This window comes from Erpetoichthys calabaricus, chromosome 11, assembly GCF_900747795.2.
Source record: "Erpetoichthys calabaricus chromosome 11, fErpCal1.3, whole genome shotgun sequence".
NCBI lineage: Eukaryota > Metazoa > Chordata > Cladistia > Polypteriformes > Polypteridae > Erpetoichthys > Erpetoichthys calabaricus.
The window spans coordinates 547,560-564,251 of record NC_041404.2 but is presented as its reverse complement, the minus strand read 5'-3'; the positions used below and the strand labels follow the sequence as shown (position 1 = coordinate 564,251).

At 38.7% G+C, this 16,692-nt stretch overlaps 1 protein-coding gene across 1 annotated transcript in view; it reads left to right on the top strand.

Annotated features, from left to right (window-relative positions):
• Positions 1 to 16,692, top strand: part of glra1 (glycine receptor, alpha 1) — a 167,245-nt gene that overhangs the window by 92,848 nt on the left and 57,705 nt on the right. The window contains exons 4-6 of the mRNA XM_028812518.2: positions 6,732 to 6,955; positions 12,915 to 12,997; positions 15,465 to 15,602. Coding sequence (XP_028668351.1) covers positions 6,732 to 6,955; positions 12,915 to 12,997; positions 15,465 to 15,602 — 445 coding nt within the window. The remainder of the gene's footprint in view (positions 1 to 6,731; positions 6,956 to 12,914; positions 12,998 to 15,464; positions 15,603 to 16,692) is intronic.

Sequence of the window (16,692 nt, the reverse complement as noted above, 5' to 3'; positions counted from 1 at the left end):
TGCCTTATGTTTTTTGTAGATTCTCTCTGGCACTTCAAATTTTCTCATGCAAGCCAAATGCATTTTGTCTGGCTGTTGTCTGCATCTGAATTGTTTTGGCCATGGTGTTTATATGTATCATATGATGAACTACAGACCTATCCAGGACTGGGTACTGCAGGGTGAATGTACTGTAAGCTGTGAATCCTTGCAAACTGGATTTGAAACTGTGTTAATATGAAAATGGATGAATAGAAATGTTTATTTTGCTCCTACAAAATCATGGCAGTTTGAAAGTAAAGCCTTATTGCTTTTATTCAGCTTTAGGAGACTGGATTTGAATCTGGGGCTCTGTTATAACCTTTGTGGTGTTTACACGCTCCCACTGTGTTTGTGTAGGTTTCTATCCAGGTATTCACTTCCAAATATGAGGTACAAGTGTTAATCAATATCCATCCATCCATCCATTATCCAACCCGCTGAATCCAAACACAGGGTCACGGGGGTCTGCTGGAGCCAATCCCAGCCAACACAGGGCACAAGGCAGGAACCAATCCCGGGCAGGGTGCCAACCCACCGCAGAGAATGAAGCTCCTTTGTAGTGATATCTGCATTAAATGCGCTATGACGCGTGCTTACATCTGAGTACCAGTCTGATAGAGTGCTGTCATTGTGCAATTTCTTTACACAGGATAGTAATTGTCTGTCATTGATACTGTATGTAGTGTATAACATAAACATCTTACACATAAGTGCTTAATCATTTTATTTGTATTCTAGTTCCCTTTTTTTATAAAGTAGCATATATAATTTACCCAGTATGTCACAAAAATGTAAAGGAATCTCTTTAGAAACTATACATTATAAAGATGGTGGAAGCTGGAGAAAATAAACACCACCTACTAGAATAAATGGTGTTTGCAGCTGATCATGAAAGAGAATGTTTTGGCCCATGCAGAATTTGGTCATTGGCAGAGTCATAATAGGGTGGCCATGAAAGGAGGGGGCGGACAGCATGAGTCTTGCAACATCTGCTCAAACACATCACTGTCCCCAATTACACCTGTGTCATTACAATACTTATTCATACTGCTTCTAAGTTATATTTACCTCCATTAACCACATTTGTTAAAGCTAAAATCATAAAACTCGTGTACTTTGTTAACTAAGGTATTATTGTTCAAAGATAGGCTCTGGCCCCTGCAACCTTGTGAGTACAGGTACAGTAATAGATCGATGGATGCAGTTTTCACAGTATGGAATGCAACTTAAGCAGTGGTACTGTAATAGTTTAAGATATAAAATCAGACGTAAACAAGTTAAATTTGTCTAAAAGAGATCTGATTCCCTGTGTAAATAGTGACTGTTTGTTGTGTAATGTCCTTGGACCAACGAAGATTAAATGCAGCAAAAGACATTTCTGTTCAGATTTCAGGAGCACCTTGCCAACGTCTTATTGGTTTATATGCCCAAAAGAATACTTTGTCTGTTTTCAATTTACTTTCATATGGCCAATGAAAAAATGTCCTCCCTTTAGAGGAAATAAGGTACATTAGGTAAAAGAAGTAAAAATACTTATGCTGTCACTATATTTTAAAGACATTTAGATTTAGAAAAATATAAAGGAATGAACTGCGGTGGTCTGGCGCCCTGCCTGGGATTTGTTTCTTGCCTTGCACCCTGTGTTGGCTGGGCTTGGCTCCAGCAGACCCCCGTGACCCTGTAGTTAGAATATAGTGGGTTGGATAATGGATGGATGGATAAAGGAATGAAAGAATGAGCACTTCTGATATGGAATTCATACAAAAGTTAATTCAGATGTAATGATGAAATGGATTGTCTCTGGATCGGTTCGCAGCCGAGTGTGAAGCGGCTGGGATGAGAATCAGCACCTCCAAATCCGAGACCATGGTCCTCAGCCGGAAAAGGGTGGTGTGCCCTCTCAGGGTTGGTAGCGAGATCCTGCCCCAAGTGGAGGAGTTCAAGTATCTCGGGGTCTTGTTCACGAGTGAGGGAAGAATGGAGCGTGAGATCGACAGGCGGATCGGTGCGGCATCCGCAGTAATGCGGGCGTTGCATCGGTCTGTCGTGGTGAAAAAGGAGCTGAGCCGCAAGGCGAAGCTCTCAATTTACCAGTCGATCTATGTTCCTACCCTCACCTATGGTCATGAGCTATGGGTAGTGACCGAAAGAACGAGATCGCGAATACAAGCGGCTGAAATGAGTTTCCTCCGCAGGGTGTCTGGGCTTTCCCTTAAAGATAGGGTGAGAAGCTCAGTCATCCGGGAGGGGCTCAGAGTAGAGCCGCTGCTCCTCCGCATCGAGAGGAGTCAGATGAGGTGGCTCGGGCATCTGATCAGGATGCCTCCTGGACGCCTCCCTGGTGAGGTGTTCCGGGCACGTCTAACCGGGAGGAGGCCCCGGGGAAGACCCAGGACACGCTGGAGGGACTATGTCTCTCGACTGGCCTGGGAACGCCTTGGGATTCTCCCGGAAGAGCTAGAAGAAGTGGCCGGGGAGAGGGAAGTCTGGGCATCTCTGCTCAAGCTGCTGCCCCCGCGACCCGACCTCGGATAAGCGGGAGACAATGGATGGATGGATGGATGGATTGTATAGCTTGATGTACTCGAACACTACAGAAACAGTCCAACGTTTCATTAAAGAAATATCTTTATATATAACTAGCCAACCCACGGCGTAGCATACGCCACATAATTATGTATTGATGGGTGACCACTTCCTGAACGACACAGTTGTCAGTACTTGTAGTCACAGTTGAGAAACACTTTTTTAATGTCTTTTAAGCACAGGGGAAACAATGAACATGTGAAACATCCGTAATGTAATAAGCCACCAAGAAAAGTAAAATTGCAACAATGCTATCTACAAAAGTTAAAACAAATTCGAGCCCTGTGTATTTTTTAACTGCCTTGTGGGGCTGTAGTAGTCTTGCTGTTTTGCGGTAAGGAGACTCTGGAAGATTGTGTGTTCGCTTCCTGGTTCCTTCCTGTGTGGATAGTGCTTTGAATACTGAGAACACCGCTATATCAATGTAACGAAGTATTATTATTCCTATGTGTCCAGCGCGCTGTCTCGCGCGGGCGCGTCTGTATGTATGTATGTATGTATGTACAGTATGTATGTATGTATGTGTGTGTGTGTGTGTGTGTGTGTGTGTGTGTCACACGCTCTCGCTCTCTCATTGCACGTGGTCCTGTAGGCAAACGCCGCAAAAATAATATATTGATAGCTGAACACTTCCGGAAAGATACAGTTGTCTAAAAGGAGAGAAAAAAATGAACATCTGCAAAATCCGTAACGGTGCTTTCAGTAAGTACAATGCACACGCGTTTAATTTGTCGGCCAGTTTTTGCCAGCCGACCGCCGTCGCACGGTCATTCAGCGATTCAGTTCCGAGACAAACATGCCTCTTCTTACCTGGTCCTCCCCCATCCACCTTCGTTCTCTAAGCTTACACACCCCCTGGTCATGTGCCCGCTTGCAAGAGCAACTCACGGAGACCCGCCCACCAACATTAAGACCATGGCGTAGTTGAGAAACACTTTTTTAATGTCTTTTAAGTACAGGGGAAACAATGTACATGTGAAACATCCGTAATGTAATAAGCCACCAAGAAAAGTAACATGCTATGCTATGCTATGCTATGCTATGCACAGAAGTGAAAACAAATTCAAGCCCGGTGTATTTTTTAACTGCCTTGTGGGGCTGTAGTAGTGTTGCTGGTTTGCAGTAAGGAGACTCTGGAAGATTGCCTGTGTGGATAGCGCTTTGAATACTGAGAACACCGGTATATCAATGTAACGAAGTATTTTTATTCCTATGTGTCCAGCGCGCTCTCTCTCTCGCTCGCTGCACGTGGTCCTGCAGGCAAACGCCGCAAAAATAATATATTTATTGCTAAACACTTACGGAAAGACACAGTTGTCTAAAAGGAGGGAAAAAAATGAACATTTGCAAAATCCGTAATGCTGCTTTCAGTAAGTACAATGCACATGCGTTTAATTTGTCGGCCAGTTTTTGCCAACCGACCGTCGTCGCACGGTCATTCAGCGATTCAGTTTCGCGACAAACATGCCTCTTCTTACCTGGTCCTCCCCCCTCCACCCTCGTTCTCTAAGCTTACACACCCCCTGGTCATGTGCCCGCTCGCAAGAGCAACTCACGGAGCCCCGGCCACCAACTTTAAGACCATTGGATGAAGCAGGTGAGACGCTAATGAAACAGAGGCACAGGGCGTATTGGTTTTTAAAGACTGCTTACTTCATTGTCTTTTAACCTCAGTTGTAAAGGATTGTTTTAAGGATCCCATGGGATACCCCTCGCAAACCGTTTTACACGCTGCATATGGCGATTCACCACCGCGAGAAACATGCCTCTATGAACAGTCAACGTGGCTCGGAGGTGCATGTGGCCTCTACGACAGACGAATATAAATGACGCCGTTTTTTCTGTGTCGTCGCGTCCGAGTTGGTGGGCGTGGCTCTGCGAGTTGTCGTCGCATCCAATGGTCTTAGAGTTGGTGGGCGTGGCTCCTTCCTGCGTGCGCCATGGGTGTCTTACTTGTCGGCGGCTTAGTGAATCCACGCCCCTTCCGGCATGCTTTCCATGGTTGGCTACTTGTCTTCTGGCTTAGTGAATTATATATATAGATCTTCATTTGGATCTTGATCTTTGTTTGTCCGCGAATTCCACGCATGCGTAGACCACCATCCAGTTTAGTACGTTGTTGTTAGTTACGGATGTCAACAATGTGCCGGAATAACGAAAGGGGTGGTGGACAGTGTTACGCTGGTTAGCTCCTAAGGCCTGGTTAGAGAATGAGATTGCCGAAGATAAAAGGTACGTGCCTACGTAACATATGAATGAAAGAAAGACAGTGGGTAAAATGAATGACAACATAACAGCACGTTCCGGAAATTATTATTGTTACGTTGTAGCCGGCGAGTGCTGCGCGTCTCACAGTTGTACCGTGGCTTGCTTACATGTCAGTGAAGTGATCCCTATTTATGCTTTAAAGAGCCTGGATACCTATGTGTCCCCCTTTTGTAACCATTGCTCCGTGTATATTGCCTTACTCTTTGGATTGCCACAAAGCAACCTGCGAGATTGGAGAAAGGTTGAGAAGAGATCGTGAGAGGAAACGACAACATCGTGAAAACGAGATGGACTGTGAACGGAGAGAAGCAGAAATGCTCCTACACTACCACATAATTACTATTCGGACAGTGATTCCGAGTAGGCTGTTCCTATCGAATCAATGTCCAAGGGTTTTCTTTTGTAATTTTGTTTCCCTTATAAAAAATCATAATGCTGTGCGACAAAGGGCCCAGTTCACGACTGGCAGCCGTGTTTAAACAGGGAGCCCTTCACAGACAACTTTAACACGCGCAACGTAGTTGGGCGCACATGGGTAGTATTAATATATAATATCAACCAAAAGAATTGATGTGTTTCAGATGCTACCTATTAAAGCTTGTTACACAAGATTTTATTTTCCTTTTCATTTTCATTATTACTAACCTATATTATGCCACTTAAGGGGCATTCCTGGGGAGGTGGAAGGCATCTCTGTATAGGGGGTATTGGGAAGGTCTCAGACAGAACACTGCTGCTAATGTCCATCAGCCTGGGTGCGTGGCCACTGGTGAGCCTCAGGTAGAATCCTGGCTTTAGATCGGTTCATGGAGCTGATGGCAGATGAGTGGTGCGAGGCACAGCTGACAGCAGTATGTTCAGGCAAGGTGCGTGGAGCCGCAGAACATTGGAACGGTGTGGCAGAGCAGCCAGAGAAAAAGATAGCAGGTTTCACCTCAAAGGCCCAAACAGGCCTTTATAAGACCAGCTACCATTATTGTTGGTAGTGCAAAAGCTTTTTCCATCTCTCACGCACCAGGGTTGTTACATTAACTTTTATTAATCTATTTACCCATTATGATAACATTACTAGTTTGTAATTTTTACACCATAAATCAAATCATTTGTCTAATGTTTCATTTAGGTCTCATTTTTTTAAATAACTTCTATTTTGTTGAACATAGACTCAACGTTTTTTTTTCATCATAACACAAGATACTTAACATAACTTTCTCAAACCTGCTTAATCCAGTTCAGGATCATGGGATGCTTACAGTTAGAACCCAAGCAGCTAATGTGCCTTGAATAAGATAAAAGAGTGTGACAAAAAAACAATTTAACATTTTTGTGTATTGGGATTTATTTCCATTCTGTTACACTAAAAATAACTCACTCTTTTGGGAATAAACACTTCAGAGGGAAAAGAAATTCAACAGGAGCAATCAAAATTTAAATGCAATGGAAAGATAATTAATCTAAGTATTTAGTAATTCTGAAATGTATTTCAAGAGCATGTTATAAATAATTAAAACTCCAAAACATGCTGTAAAGTATGAAAATGAGAACAGATTGGTGAAACGTATGGTGTTGGCTGCCAAAAAATGTGCAAAGGTCATTAACAAAAGTGCATATGTTCTGTTATGCTGCCTAGTTGTAGAAGGGAAATTGCAGCTTTATAGGTTTATTTTTAATTGACATACATGTGCAGTATATTCACTGTGATTAAACATATCACAGTGTCTAAAAAAGTATGTTTGCTTTTCAATGATGTATAAGTGTAATAACAGAAATATTAAACAGTTTTTCCTTTGGCATTGCATGTAAATGTTTTAAAAGTTGGTGAATACAAATAGTGTTGTATTTGCTATCCAATATAGGATTACAGAGTGAACATCTTTCTACGGCAGCAGTGGAATGACCCTCGTCTGGCCTACAGTGAGTACCCTGATGACTCCCTTGATCTGGACCCATCCATGTTAGACTCCATTTGGAAACCAGATTTATTTTTTGCCAATGAGAAAGGAGCCAACTTCCATGAAGTCACAACTGACAACAAACTGCTGCGAATTTCAAAAAACGGAAATGTATTATACAGCATCAGGTGAGTGGAAGTGTCCGGTAAATACTAGTCACAATTCCGTCATTTAAACAAAAGTTAAATGCTTCCATTCTGGGCTCTGTATCCAGTTTAGTGGACTTAGGCTTAAGTATATTTTACAGTTTTGCCTCAGTAATTAAAAGTTATTTCCGTGTGCTTTTCAGCTTTTGTTTGTTACTTTTCTTAATTGCAATAAAAGATAGTAGCCTTGTGGGAGGGTCATCAGAATTTCCTTTAATTCTGTACATAAGACAATAAACTTAAACGTGACTTAATGTGTACAGTAAATAAGGATGGTACAGCGTAGCTATAGCTAGAACCAGTATTCTGTTTTCCCCTAAACTCCAAACATATACAGTATATGTCAGGAGAATTAGTGGCTAAAATTGGTCTAGAATGTGTGCTTGAGAGCATGTGCATTAGTGTGTCCTGCTATGGACATCCTGTTAAGGGTCGTTATATCCTTTGTGCCCAATGATGCCAGAATGGGCAGCAACCGTCAGCTGGATAACTGAGTTAGAAAAACAGCCTACTCTAATAGATTAATGTAAATATGCATTCAAGCTAAGAGTATAAAGCAGCCATTTAGAATACATTGATTTGAGCAGTTTTGTTCTGGTTGGGTCTCATTTTAGTAGCAGCAGGACTTGGAGCTGGTGGGACATGATTGTGTCAGTGTTAGCAGTATGTCATCTATGGCAGTTTATTCATTCTGTTACACCTGGCCGTGGCCCATCTGTCACTCTGCATAAGTTGTCTGTCTCCTACTCCCCAGCTTTTTTTTGTTTCTTCTAACTTTATTGGATGTTGGTCCATTCGTACTAAACCTGTTTTTGCATGGAACTACAACAACATGACTTTTCCTAATACACGTATACTAGCAAATATGAAGCTGTCATGGCACACAGGTCCATATTTAACTCACTCATTATGTTGGTGAGTGCTCACATGCTCATTTTATGCAGTATATGAATGTCCACACATACTGTATGATGCAGCCATTGCTTAAACAGACAATTAAATGGGAAGGACAGGTGTACAGAATAAATTTTACACTTTGTGTATGCTATATATAATGAAGTGCACTTTATAGCAAAGTATATTGTCAAATAGAAATCCATCCATTCTTTTTCTAAATTTACCTTTTCAAATGACATTAAGCATGAGGCCACCCCAGGACATAGATTTAAATGCACCCAATAACACTCAATCTTACTTAAACAGTGCTAGTAAGCAGTTTAACAGTCATAAGCTCATAGGACAAAAAATGAGTTATCCCTGGCAAAACCTTATCTAGTAGCATGTAACCCCTCCACAGAAGAACAGCTGCAATTCTGTCTGTCATGGACACCATCAGTTTGCAGATGTACGTGACATCAATTTTCATCTACTCTTCCAGCAGTATATCCCACAGTTCAGCCAGATTGGTCAGCTGACACTTCCAGAGTTTCACTTATTGCTCCAAATAGTCACAAAGATTTTCTATGGAATTTAAATATGGGGATTTTTGCGGGCCGGTCCAGGTTCAAGAATGCTTCAGGATGTTGTTTGTGCCAAGTGTCATTTTCAAGGACTGGGGAATACATGTTATGTTTATTCTGAAGGTGAGGTAACTCAGGGTTGTCCAGAAGCCCAATGTAGCCGTTCTGGTTCAAGTGCATTGTCACCTCAACTAAAGAGCACATTTCCTTGTAGCTGAAACACCCTAAGAACATTACAAAGTGACAGGACTTTGCACACAGTCCTAAGGAAAAGCTTCATGTGGATTACAATGTAGTCATCGCCTCACAGCATTCGAGTACAGCAGAAAACCAACTCGCTAGACCAGATAACATGTTCCCAAGGGTCAACAGTCCAGTATTTGTGGCTCTGCACTCACTGTAACCATGTAGCTTTATGAATAGCTGTTACCAAGGGTCTCCTTCATGGTACACTGCTCCAGATATTCATGGCTTGCAGTTCCCATTTAAGTGTTTGTTTGTAAATGGCTTGATGTGAGCCTGCATTGATTGCCTGCACCAGTTCTTGCGGTTTGCTGTCATAGTGCATAACACGTGGCCACAGTCCATTTGTGAGCACCGTCTTTCGACCACAGATCTGTTGACAATTAGCAGTTGACTACAATGTATGCCACTGCTAGAAGACTTATTGGATAGCATGCTTTGACACACCTGCATAGTCGGCAGTGCCCTGTAGACTATGCTCTTTTGCCAATCACAATAACCCCATTTTGCCAATTATTTACATCTGTCATGCAAGCCCTTTTTCATAGAGAGAACTAAACATATGGCATACCACTACACCTCGTCACTCCATTAACCATGTAGTACACAATGCAGCTATTAGTAGAATAGCATTCATACGGGTGTCAGTAGCATGTTTCACCTCATACATGGGCAGTGACTAGTTTTTCGTTGGGTGAGCTTATTTTTGGGAAATGAGAGAAACCATCAGAAAGCCCACTAATAAATGAAGAGAAAGTTCAGACACTGGAATTGGAGTAGGTAGATTGGAAGTTGAAGCCAGGTCCCTGGGTGCTCTATGACAGCAAGAGCACTAGGCATTACATACACCATGCAATTTGTGAAATTTACATTATATAGGACTGTTGCACTGCCTACTGTATATAGTTCATTATGTATTTTGATGGTGCCAGCATTTAACTATGATAATAAAACATTTACTATTCTGTAATGTAAAGTATTGTGACATCTGTTGAATGGGCTAGGGTGAAGTACAGGGGAAAGCATTTTCTGTAAGGGCATAAAGCACCTCGCGTGGGGAATTTGAGTGACGGGGTGAGAAATAAATGCTTGTGCACTGGCACCAAAAAGAGAGAGTGGTTTAGACCAGAGGGAAGAGAAGTGCACTAAATAAAAAAGAAAGTTACAGATTGAAAATGAGAACATAAGTAAAACAGCAGGCAAGAGGTAGACAGGTCAAAGGCAGACTTGTTTTATTATTATGGAGGTGTGCCAGTGAACCAGATAGCAGTAGGGTACTGCTTATATCAAAGCATTAAAAATAAAATTGCTGATTCCATATTGGCTCCTGACTTGTGCCAAGTGCTGTTGGGATTGGCTTTGGGCCTCCAGAGCCCTGAATTAAATTAAATGAGACTGAGAATGTTATGTTTTATATATTGTGTAGCTTTTGAGGTAACCTAGTTATACTGACAACTCACGGTTGGTGACGATATGTTGCAAGTTGATGACCCTATATACATGTAAACACTAGTTGACCTGTAAATTCACCCAGAATTGCAGTTCTGGTGTGGCTTATTCATCTGGGTGATCTCAATATGTGTCTTTTACTATACAGTAGTCTTTTAATGATATAATGTGTATGTATTAAAATCAAATAATTACATTCTATTTCTATATTAATGTGATTTTTTAAAAATTTATGCGAATGTATTCTTCATTAGGGTGGCACAGAGACATTGTGGTTATTGCTGCTGCCTCATGGATTCACCATCCTGAATTCGAATATTCTACTTGTGTCTGCAGACAATATGATTTTTTCCGATATCTCAAAGATATGAGGATTAGATTAATTTGTGACTGCAAACTGGCTGTGTTTTTGAGTGTGAATGTGCTCTCTGATGCGCTGACACCCCATCCAGGAGTGTTTCTTTCCTTATACCCATTGCTGCTTTGATAGACTTAATCCCCCCACAACACTGAATTCCATTGACCACTTTTATAATTTATGCATTTTCCATTATTGTGCAATTAATGCATTTTAAGAATTCAAATGCACCAAGCAGTATTAATATAAGACGTAAATTCAAAAAAGACGGAAAGCATTATGTAGTTATGTAGTTAGAGCCAAGCTGACATTAGATTTTTTATCTGTAGTTATTCTACAGCTGTCGGCAAGTGCAAACCAGCTACTAAAGGACATGTTTGTTTCACTTCAAATTCATTCTGTGCTGCCTGTGAACTGCATGACTACACGTTCAGATCTGACAACTGTGAAATTTTATACTTACTTGAAAATCACTGTCATTATCTGTCCTTGTTCATCAAAATGTGTGTTTGGAAGAAACTGCCAACTTACCAATGTAAAGCATAAGGAATAATATGATTTTACATTTTAGTCAAAAAAGAGAGACAAACAATAGCAACTTTGTGGTACTTAATGTTCACATTTCAGCACTTTGAAATATTACCTTTTCTTTTTACATGTGTAGAAATAGCTTTCTTATACTCTATTGATGGATTCTGTTATGGGGCATAAAAAGCTTTATAAAATGTAGTACTGCACTGATCTCTCAGCCTCTATTATTGCTGTCATGTTTTTGACCTTGTAAATGGGAAAGATGTGGCCTTGTGCTGCAACACTTAATGAAAGCAACACTTAAATCTGCATGTGTAAGTCAGTCACTAATGTACCTAGATCCTGGAGAAGTCACTTGAGAGCTGCAGTGTTTAAAGATTTTATTTACGTCTAATGCTTTATTGAGTAATTACTTAATTAACATGTTAAATTAACCATTTAGAAGTCCTTCGCACTGCAGCAGTCATGGGTTATTATTGTAAACATTGAAACCATGCAGTGAAATGATCTGAGCCATGTAAACTTTACTGTTTTGAAGTTTTCTAAATTTAAAGTTACTATGTGAAAAACACATGTTTAATATTTGTTCTTGTAAACTCATTTGTGATGAATGCAGGGATGAAAGGTAAGAAACCTGGTTTCAGGCCAAATGCAATAGGATTGAAAAAGCAATGAATACATAGAAGCAAGAGATCCAATACTGAATAAAAAAATATAAATAAATAAAAAAAATGCTGTGCTGTATGATGGCGCTAGAGAAAGGAAAAAGAAAAGGTATACTGCTTTAATGTGTTGTTTCTGATATCTGAAAATTACTATGCAAATATCAGCAGCTATGCAATAAAAAGACATCTTCGATGAGAGTTCAGTTCTGGATTCAAAAATGGCCAAAATGAAACAGCTTGCTCAGCCTACTTTTTAAAACTTCATTCTACAAAATAAAATAAACTTTTAATATTCAAGCTGTTTCATTTTGCCCATTTTCCGACCCAGAACTGAACATTAGGAATGCCAGTACCGTGTTACCCAGATGATCAGAATAACAGATTTCAGTGGTGCTAATGCAAAAACAAAGGTTTCTCTAATAGCCAAATAGCATTTATACACGACTAACTAAGGATAAACTAACAGAGTTTACTATTAGGACACTGGAGTAATGCCTGGTCGAAATGGAACTTTGTAGTCATGCTTGAATAATAAGTAACAATAGCCATTAGAAACACTATTTATGTCTTGGCTATATTTTTAAATCAGTTTAATGTTATCTTGATAAAAAAAAAGATTTTCTGTCAAAAAAATGAAAAATTCTGGGTGTATCAAACTTTTGACTGGCAGTATATAATTCTATAAATGTGTTCATAAAACCTTTTCTTCCCCACACAAAGGTCTTTCCATCGAAGTATGTCATTCAGTTTTTTTAAATTGTCCCAGAAGACTCCACTGAATTCATGGCTTGACATTTCAAGTCTTTATAATTAATTATATATTCATCAAGGGACATTTTTTTTCATATGAAGCTGTAATTTAATTGTTAACATTATGAATAGCTGTTTCAAATAAATATATGTTCATAATATGACTAATGAACTGCAGAAGAAGTTGGGGTAGTGATGTCACCTGACTGGATTTGACACTGCTTCTATCCCCAGCTCAGCTGGGTCATTTGCAGGTTCTCCCAGAATTCAGCAGTGTTTAGACCAGGGTTTTCAGTTTTCCACAGTCTGAAGACAAGTTCTTAATTTGATTGGTGTCTCTAATTTTGATCTGGATTCAAGTCCAGAACTGGTTCCTACCTGGCACCGACTATTGCAGATGCAGGCTTCAGGTCTATAGATTGATGGATAAGTGAATGATTAAAGCTAAGGAAGCGTGGTTAATTTTATTTTTCTTTTTTGACCAGAATAACACTGGTACTGGCTTGCCCAATGGACCTGAAGAACTTTCCTATGGATGTGCAGACATGTATTATGCAGTTGGAGAGCTGTAAGTGTTCTCTTTATACAGTAATACACCAATAAGGGAGTTATTTATTTCAAAATAATGAGAAGGGTGTGCATAACATCCTAAAATAGAACAATGTAAAAGCAACTTGCAGATCGGCTTCAAACAGCTGCACAATTCACCTGGGATTTTATGCTGTACTGCCATAATTTTTAAGAATGACTTTTTGCTGAAATTTATTTTTGGTATTTGCTGAAATTCACGAGGATTGCATCGCCACAACTGGTTTTAATTACCCATCATCAGTGCTGGGGAAGGGCAATTAGCCATTCACTTTGTAAAGATAGATAAATTAAACATTTCACATAATATGTATCTTATATTTAAAGCAACTGCAATATTTGTTTTGTATTTTTAAGTTTAACGTTTTCTTAAATAAAGCTTTTTTATGCAATGTTTTGTATTTATATGTGGGTATGATTCACAGACCATAATGCTGAGGTAATCTTTTATGCAGAGCTATTTATACCCAGCATAATGCAAAAATTACTTTATAAAATCAAGGATACTACAAATTTAATTAAAAAAATAAATGGGAATTGCTAATTGCAGGTAACACAGTAACCCAGCAGCTCAATATGTCATAAGAATGAAGATGTAGCATGTGAGTCCACCATAGAGGCAAATACTATAAACCTGTGGGCTAAATGAATAAAGAGATAGGTTGTTTACAGAGACAGTGTGTTAATACACATGTTATGGTGATATAAATCCTTACAATATCAAGAAGAGATGAATGGCCTACAGGGACGTAGTGTGTAGAATGTGCAGACCATTAAAAGGATGGCACCATTTACAATATTTGACAGATGTCAAATTTGCATTTTAGGAGAAAGAAAATCACAAGGATAAATTTGAGGCACAGTTGACGGTTCAGGGACTTCTCTTTGTTTTAAATGTAAAAGGAACTAACACAGAGGCTTAATTTTGTGGTCATTTATGTCACAATAACAAGAAATTCTCTTTTGAAATAAATCTGTCAATTGTTTTGAAAGTTAGAGGGGTTGGAGTGGAAACTCTTCAACGCATCATTTCTGAAAGCAAATGCTCTTGACAGATTTAGAGATGGCTGTGTTCACTTGTTTCACAGTAGCTGCCCTTGGATTGCTAAGACATTGTCAGTGCAAAAAAAAACCTATTTCTAAGACTTACTATTCTGAAGCTGAGGTGAAGCAAAACACATCTGAGTTATCTGTGATCCTTCAGGCATACGTTCTTACTTGTGTATACTGTTTTTAGTGAAATAATTTATAGGCAGCAAATAAAAATATTCTTCTTTTTACAGTGGCATCTGCTTGGTCAATACTATATGCCCATTGGCATCAATTAGATCAAAGTAGTATTGCTACCTTTTCTTTGTTTAGTCAAAAATATTTTGTAGTCCAACTTATTTTTTTGATGGTGTTATTAATGCTACATTCACTGTTTGATCTTGAGCAAATTGCTAAACCTGTTAGGTCCCAAGAAGTGTAAAAATAGAAGAAAGCACTATTTATTGAGCACCTTGGGATGTTATTTACTGTAGAAAGGCATTACACAAAGAAAAATATGTTAGGCAAGCAGTGTGGCTTAGCAGATAAGGGCTTGTAAGGTTACAATTTATATATGACACCCTGTGACAATTAAAGTAAGTTCTATAGACTGACAGTGCTATTCTAGAAACTGTGCAACACACTTATGAGTTTTAAGTAATTGTAAGTAAAAGTGTAATTAAATGTAAAAACTGTACATGAATGGTACATATCTTGAGGAAAATAATGCCTGTTAATTTACACATGCATAATGTGCGCTGTGTTTATCAGCAGAAAAACAACAGTTCTGACTTGTCATTGTGAACGCTGAAAGTCAGAAACAACGGGAGACATACACCAATTTAAAGTAAAAAGCAATTTCTTTATTCTTGGTGTGTCAGAGAGACTGCAACCCCTCTTAGCTCAGTGCCACTGACTGGTCAAATCAGATAGCCTGTAGCCTAACATTGGGCCTCCCTCTATATACCTAGTTTGTGTATTAATAAAAAAAATATAGCAGTTCATTTTGAGGTTATACATAAATTATAATAGCTTGCGACTCCCTGAATTGGAATGAGTACATTGCTTCTTTCAGATAAAGAGGTTATCAGGGCACTCACAGTTTTAAGAAATATGCTCAAATAATTTTAAGCAAGAATTCAGAAACAGTCACAACTGATTTATAATATCACAGGGTGTTCTGTTAGAATCAAGGGGTCAGCATTTTCTCATAAAAGAATGCAAGTTAGTCCCTTATTCTGTGCACAAGCTTAATTCTTTTTCTACATAAATGAAGAACAAATCATATAGAAGTAATAAATCATATAGCTCTCTGCAGCATGATTAATACAAAATACAGTCCTTGGTATTGTCAGGTAACTACTTATAATCATTACAGTTAATAATGTTTTTTGTTTCTCATCATCCTTCTGCTTTAGTTGGTTACACCATGAATGACCTCATCTTCGAGTGGGATGAAAAGGGAGCTGTGCAGGTGGCTGATGGACTAACGTTACCTCAGTTTATTCTTAAAGAAGAGAAAGACTTGCGCTACTGCACAAAACACTACAATACAGGTCAGTACCCCCTAAAACAATTGTAAAAATGGCACAGCATATTGTATCAAAAAATCAAAATGACTGGTAGACACCTAAAGGAAGATTATTGGCTTCTGTTTTAGAACATCAAGGTCTGTTTGCAAGTCTGCCTATCTATCATTATGTATTTTGATTCTGCATCATCAACATTAATAATATATGACATATTTTTAATTTATGTAATGTGCATTTTCCTTATTTTTTTGTGACCTAATGTTAAACATATAGTAATGCTATGTACACCTCCTTACCTTTACAAATTACTATTTCTAAATTAGAGGTTTTACTTAGATTGAATATCATTAAATAAATTATCACTTATAATATTTAATTCATTGTTTTCAGTACCCACATCCTCTCATCCTGTTTGTTATTTTGATATACCACAGCCTATCCCAGTCACAGTAGATGGACTGATTACCAGCAAGGCATAAAGAGAAAAGATTTAGCATCATATAACAGCTAGTCTTCAGAATGTCAGTAGAAATCTAAGCTAGCTGGAGAAAACCTTCAGGTACTAAATGAAAACACAAATACATTCTGATACTGAATAGTAGCTCAAGTTACTGATTGGCTTCCATACATGTTAATGACAATCTGCTAATTTTTGGAATTGTCAGGTCTGAATGACCATTATTATTATTTTCATTTTAGCTTCTGTATCCCACAAGACCTGAGATGACAACAGTAAACAAAGAGTCTTTTCATTTAATACTATTGGATAATAAAAAGTGAAAATAAAAAAAAAATCTACTCATGCTGTGTAGAGCTACATAAATAAATTCTAGAAAGTTTGAGTATTTAAGAGGGTATCTAGCCTGCTTTTTTCTTTCTCTTTTATACTATATATTAATTAACCTATTTGGAGTCACTTCTGGGGTCTGTTGCTATCTGAACATATTTTTATTGTTTATCTCATTATTTGTTTATTATTTTGTTCCTTTCTTCATGCATGGCTTTTAAGCATTATGTTTTGATATAATTGTTTAGTTTTTTCAGATGTTACCATTGCTGGTATATATTTCTGGAAGGTTTGTTTGCAGGTATGTAAGGGTGTTTATTAATTAAC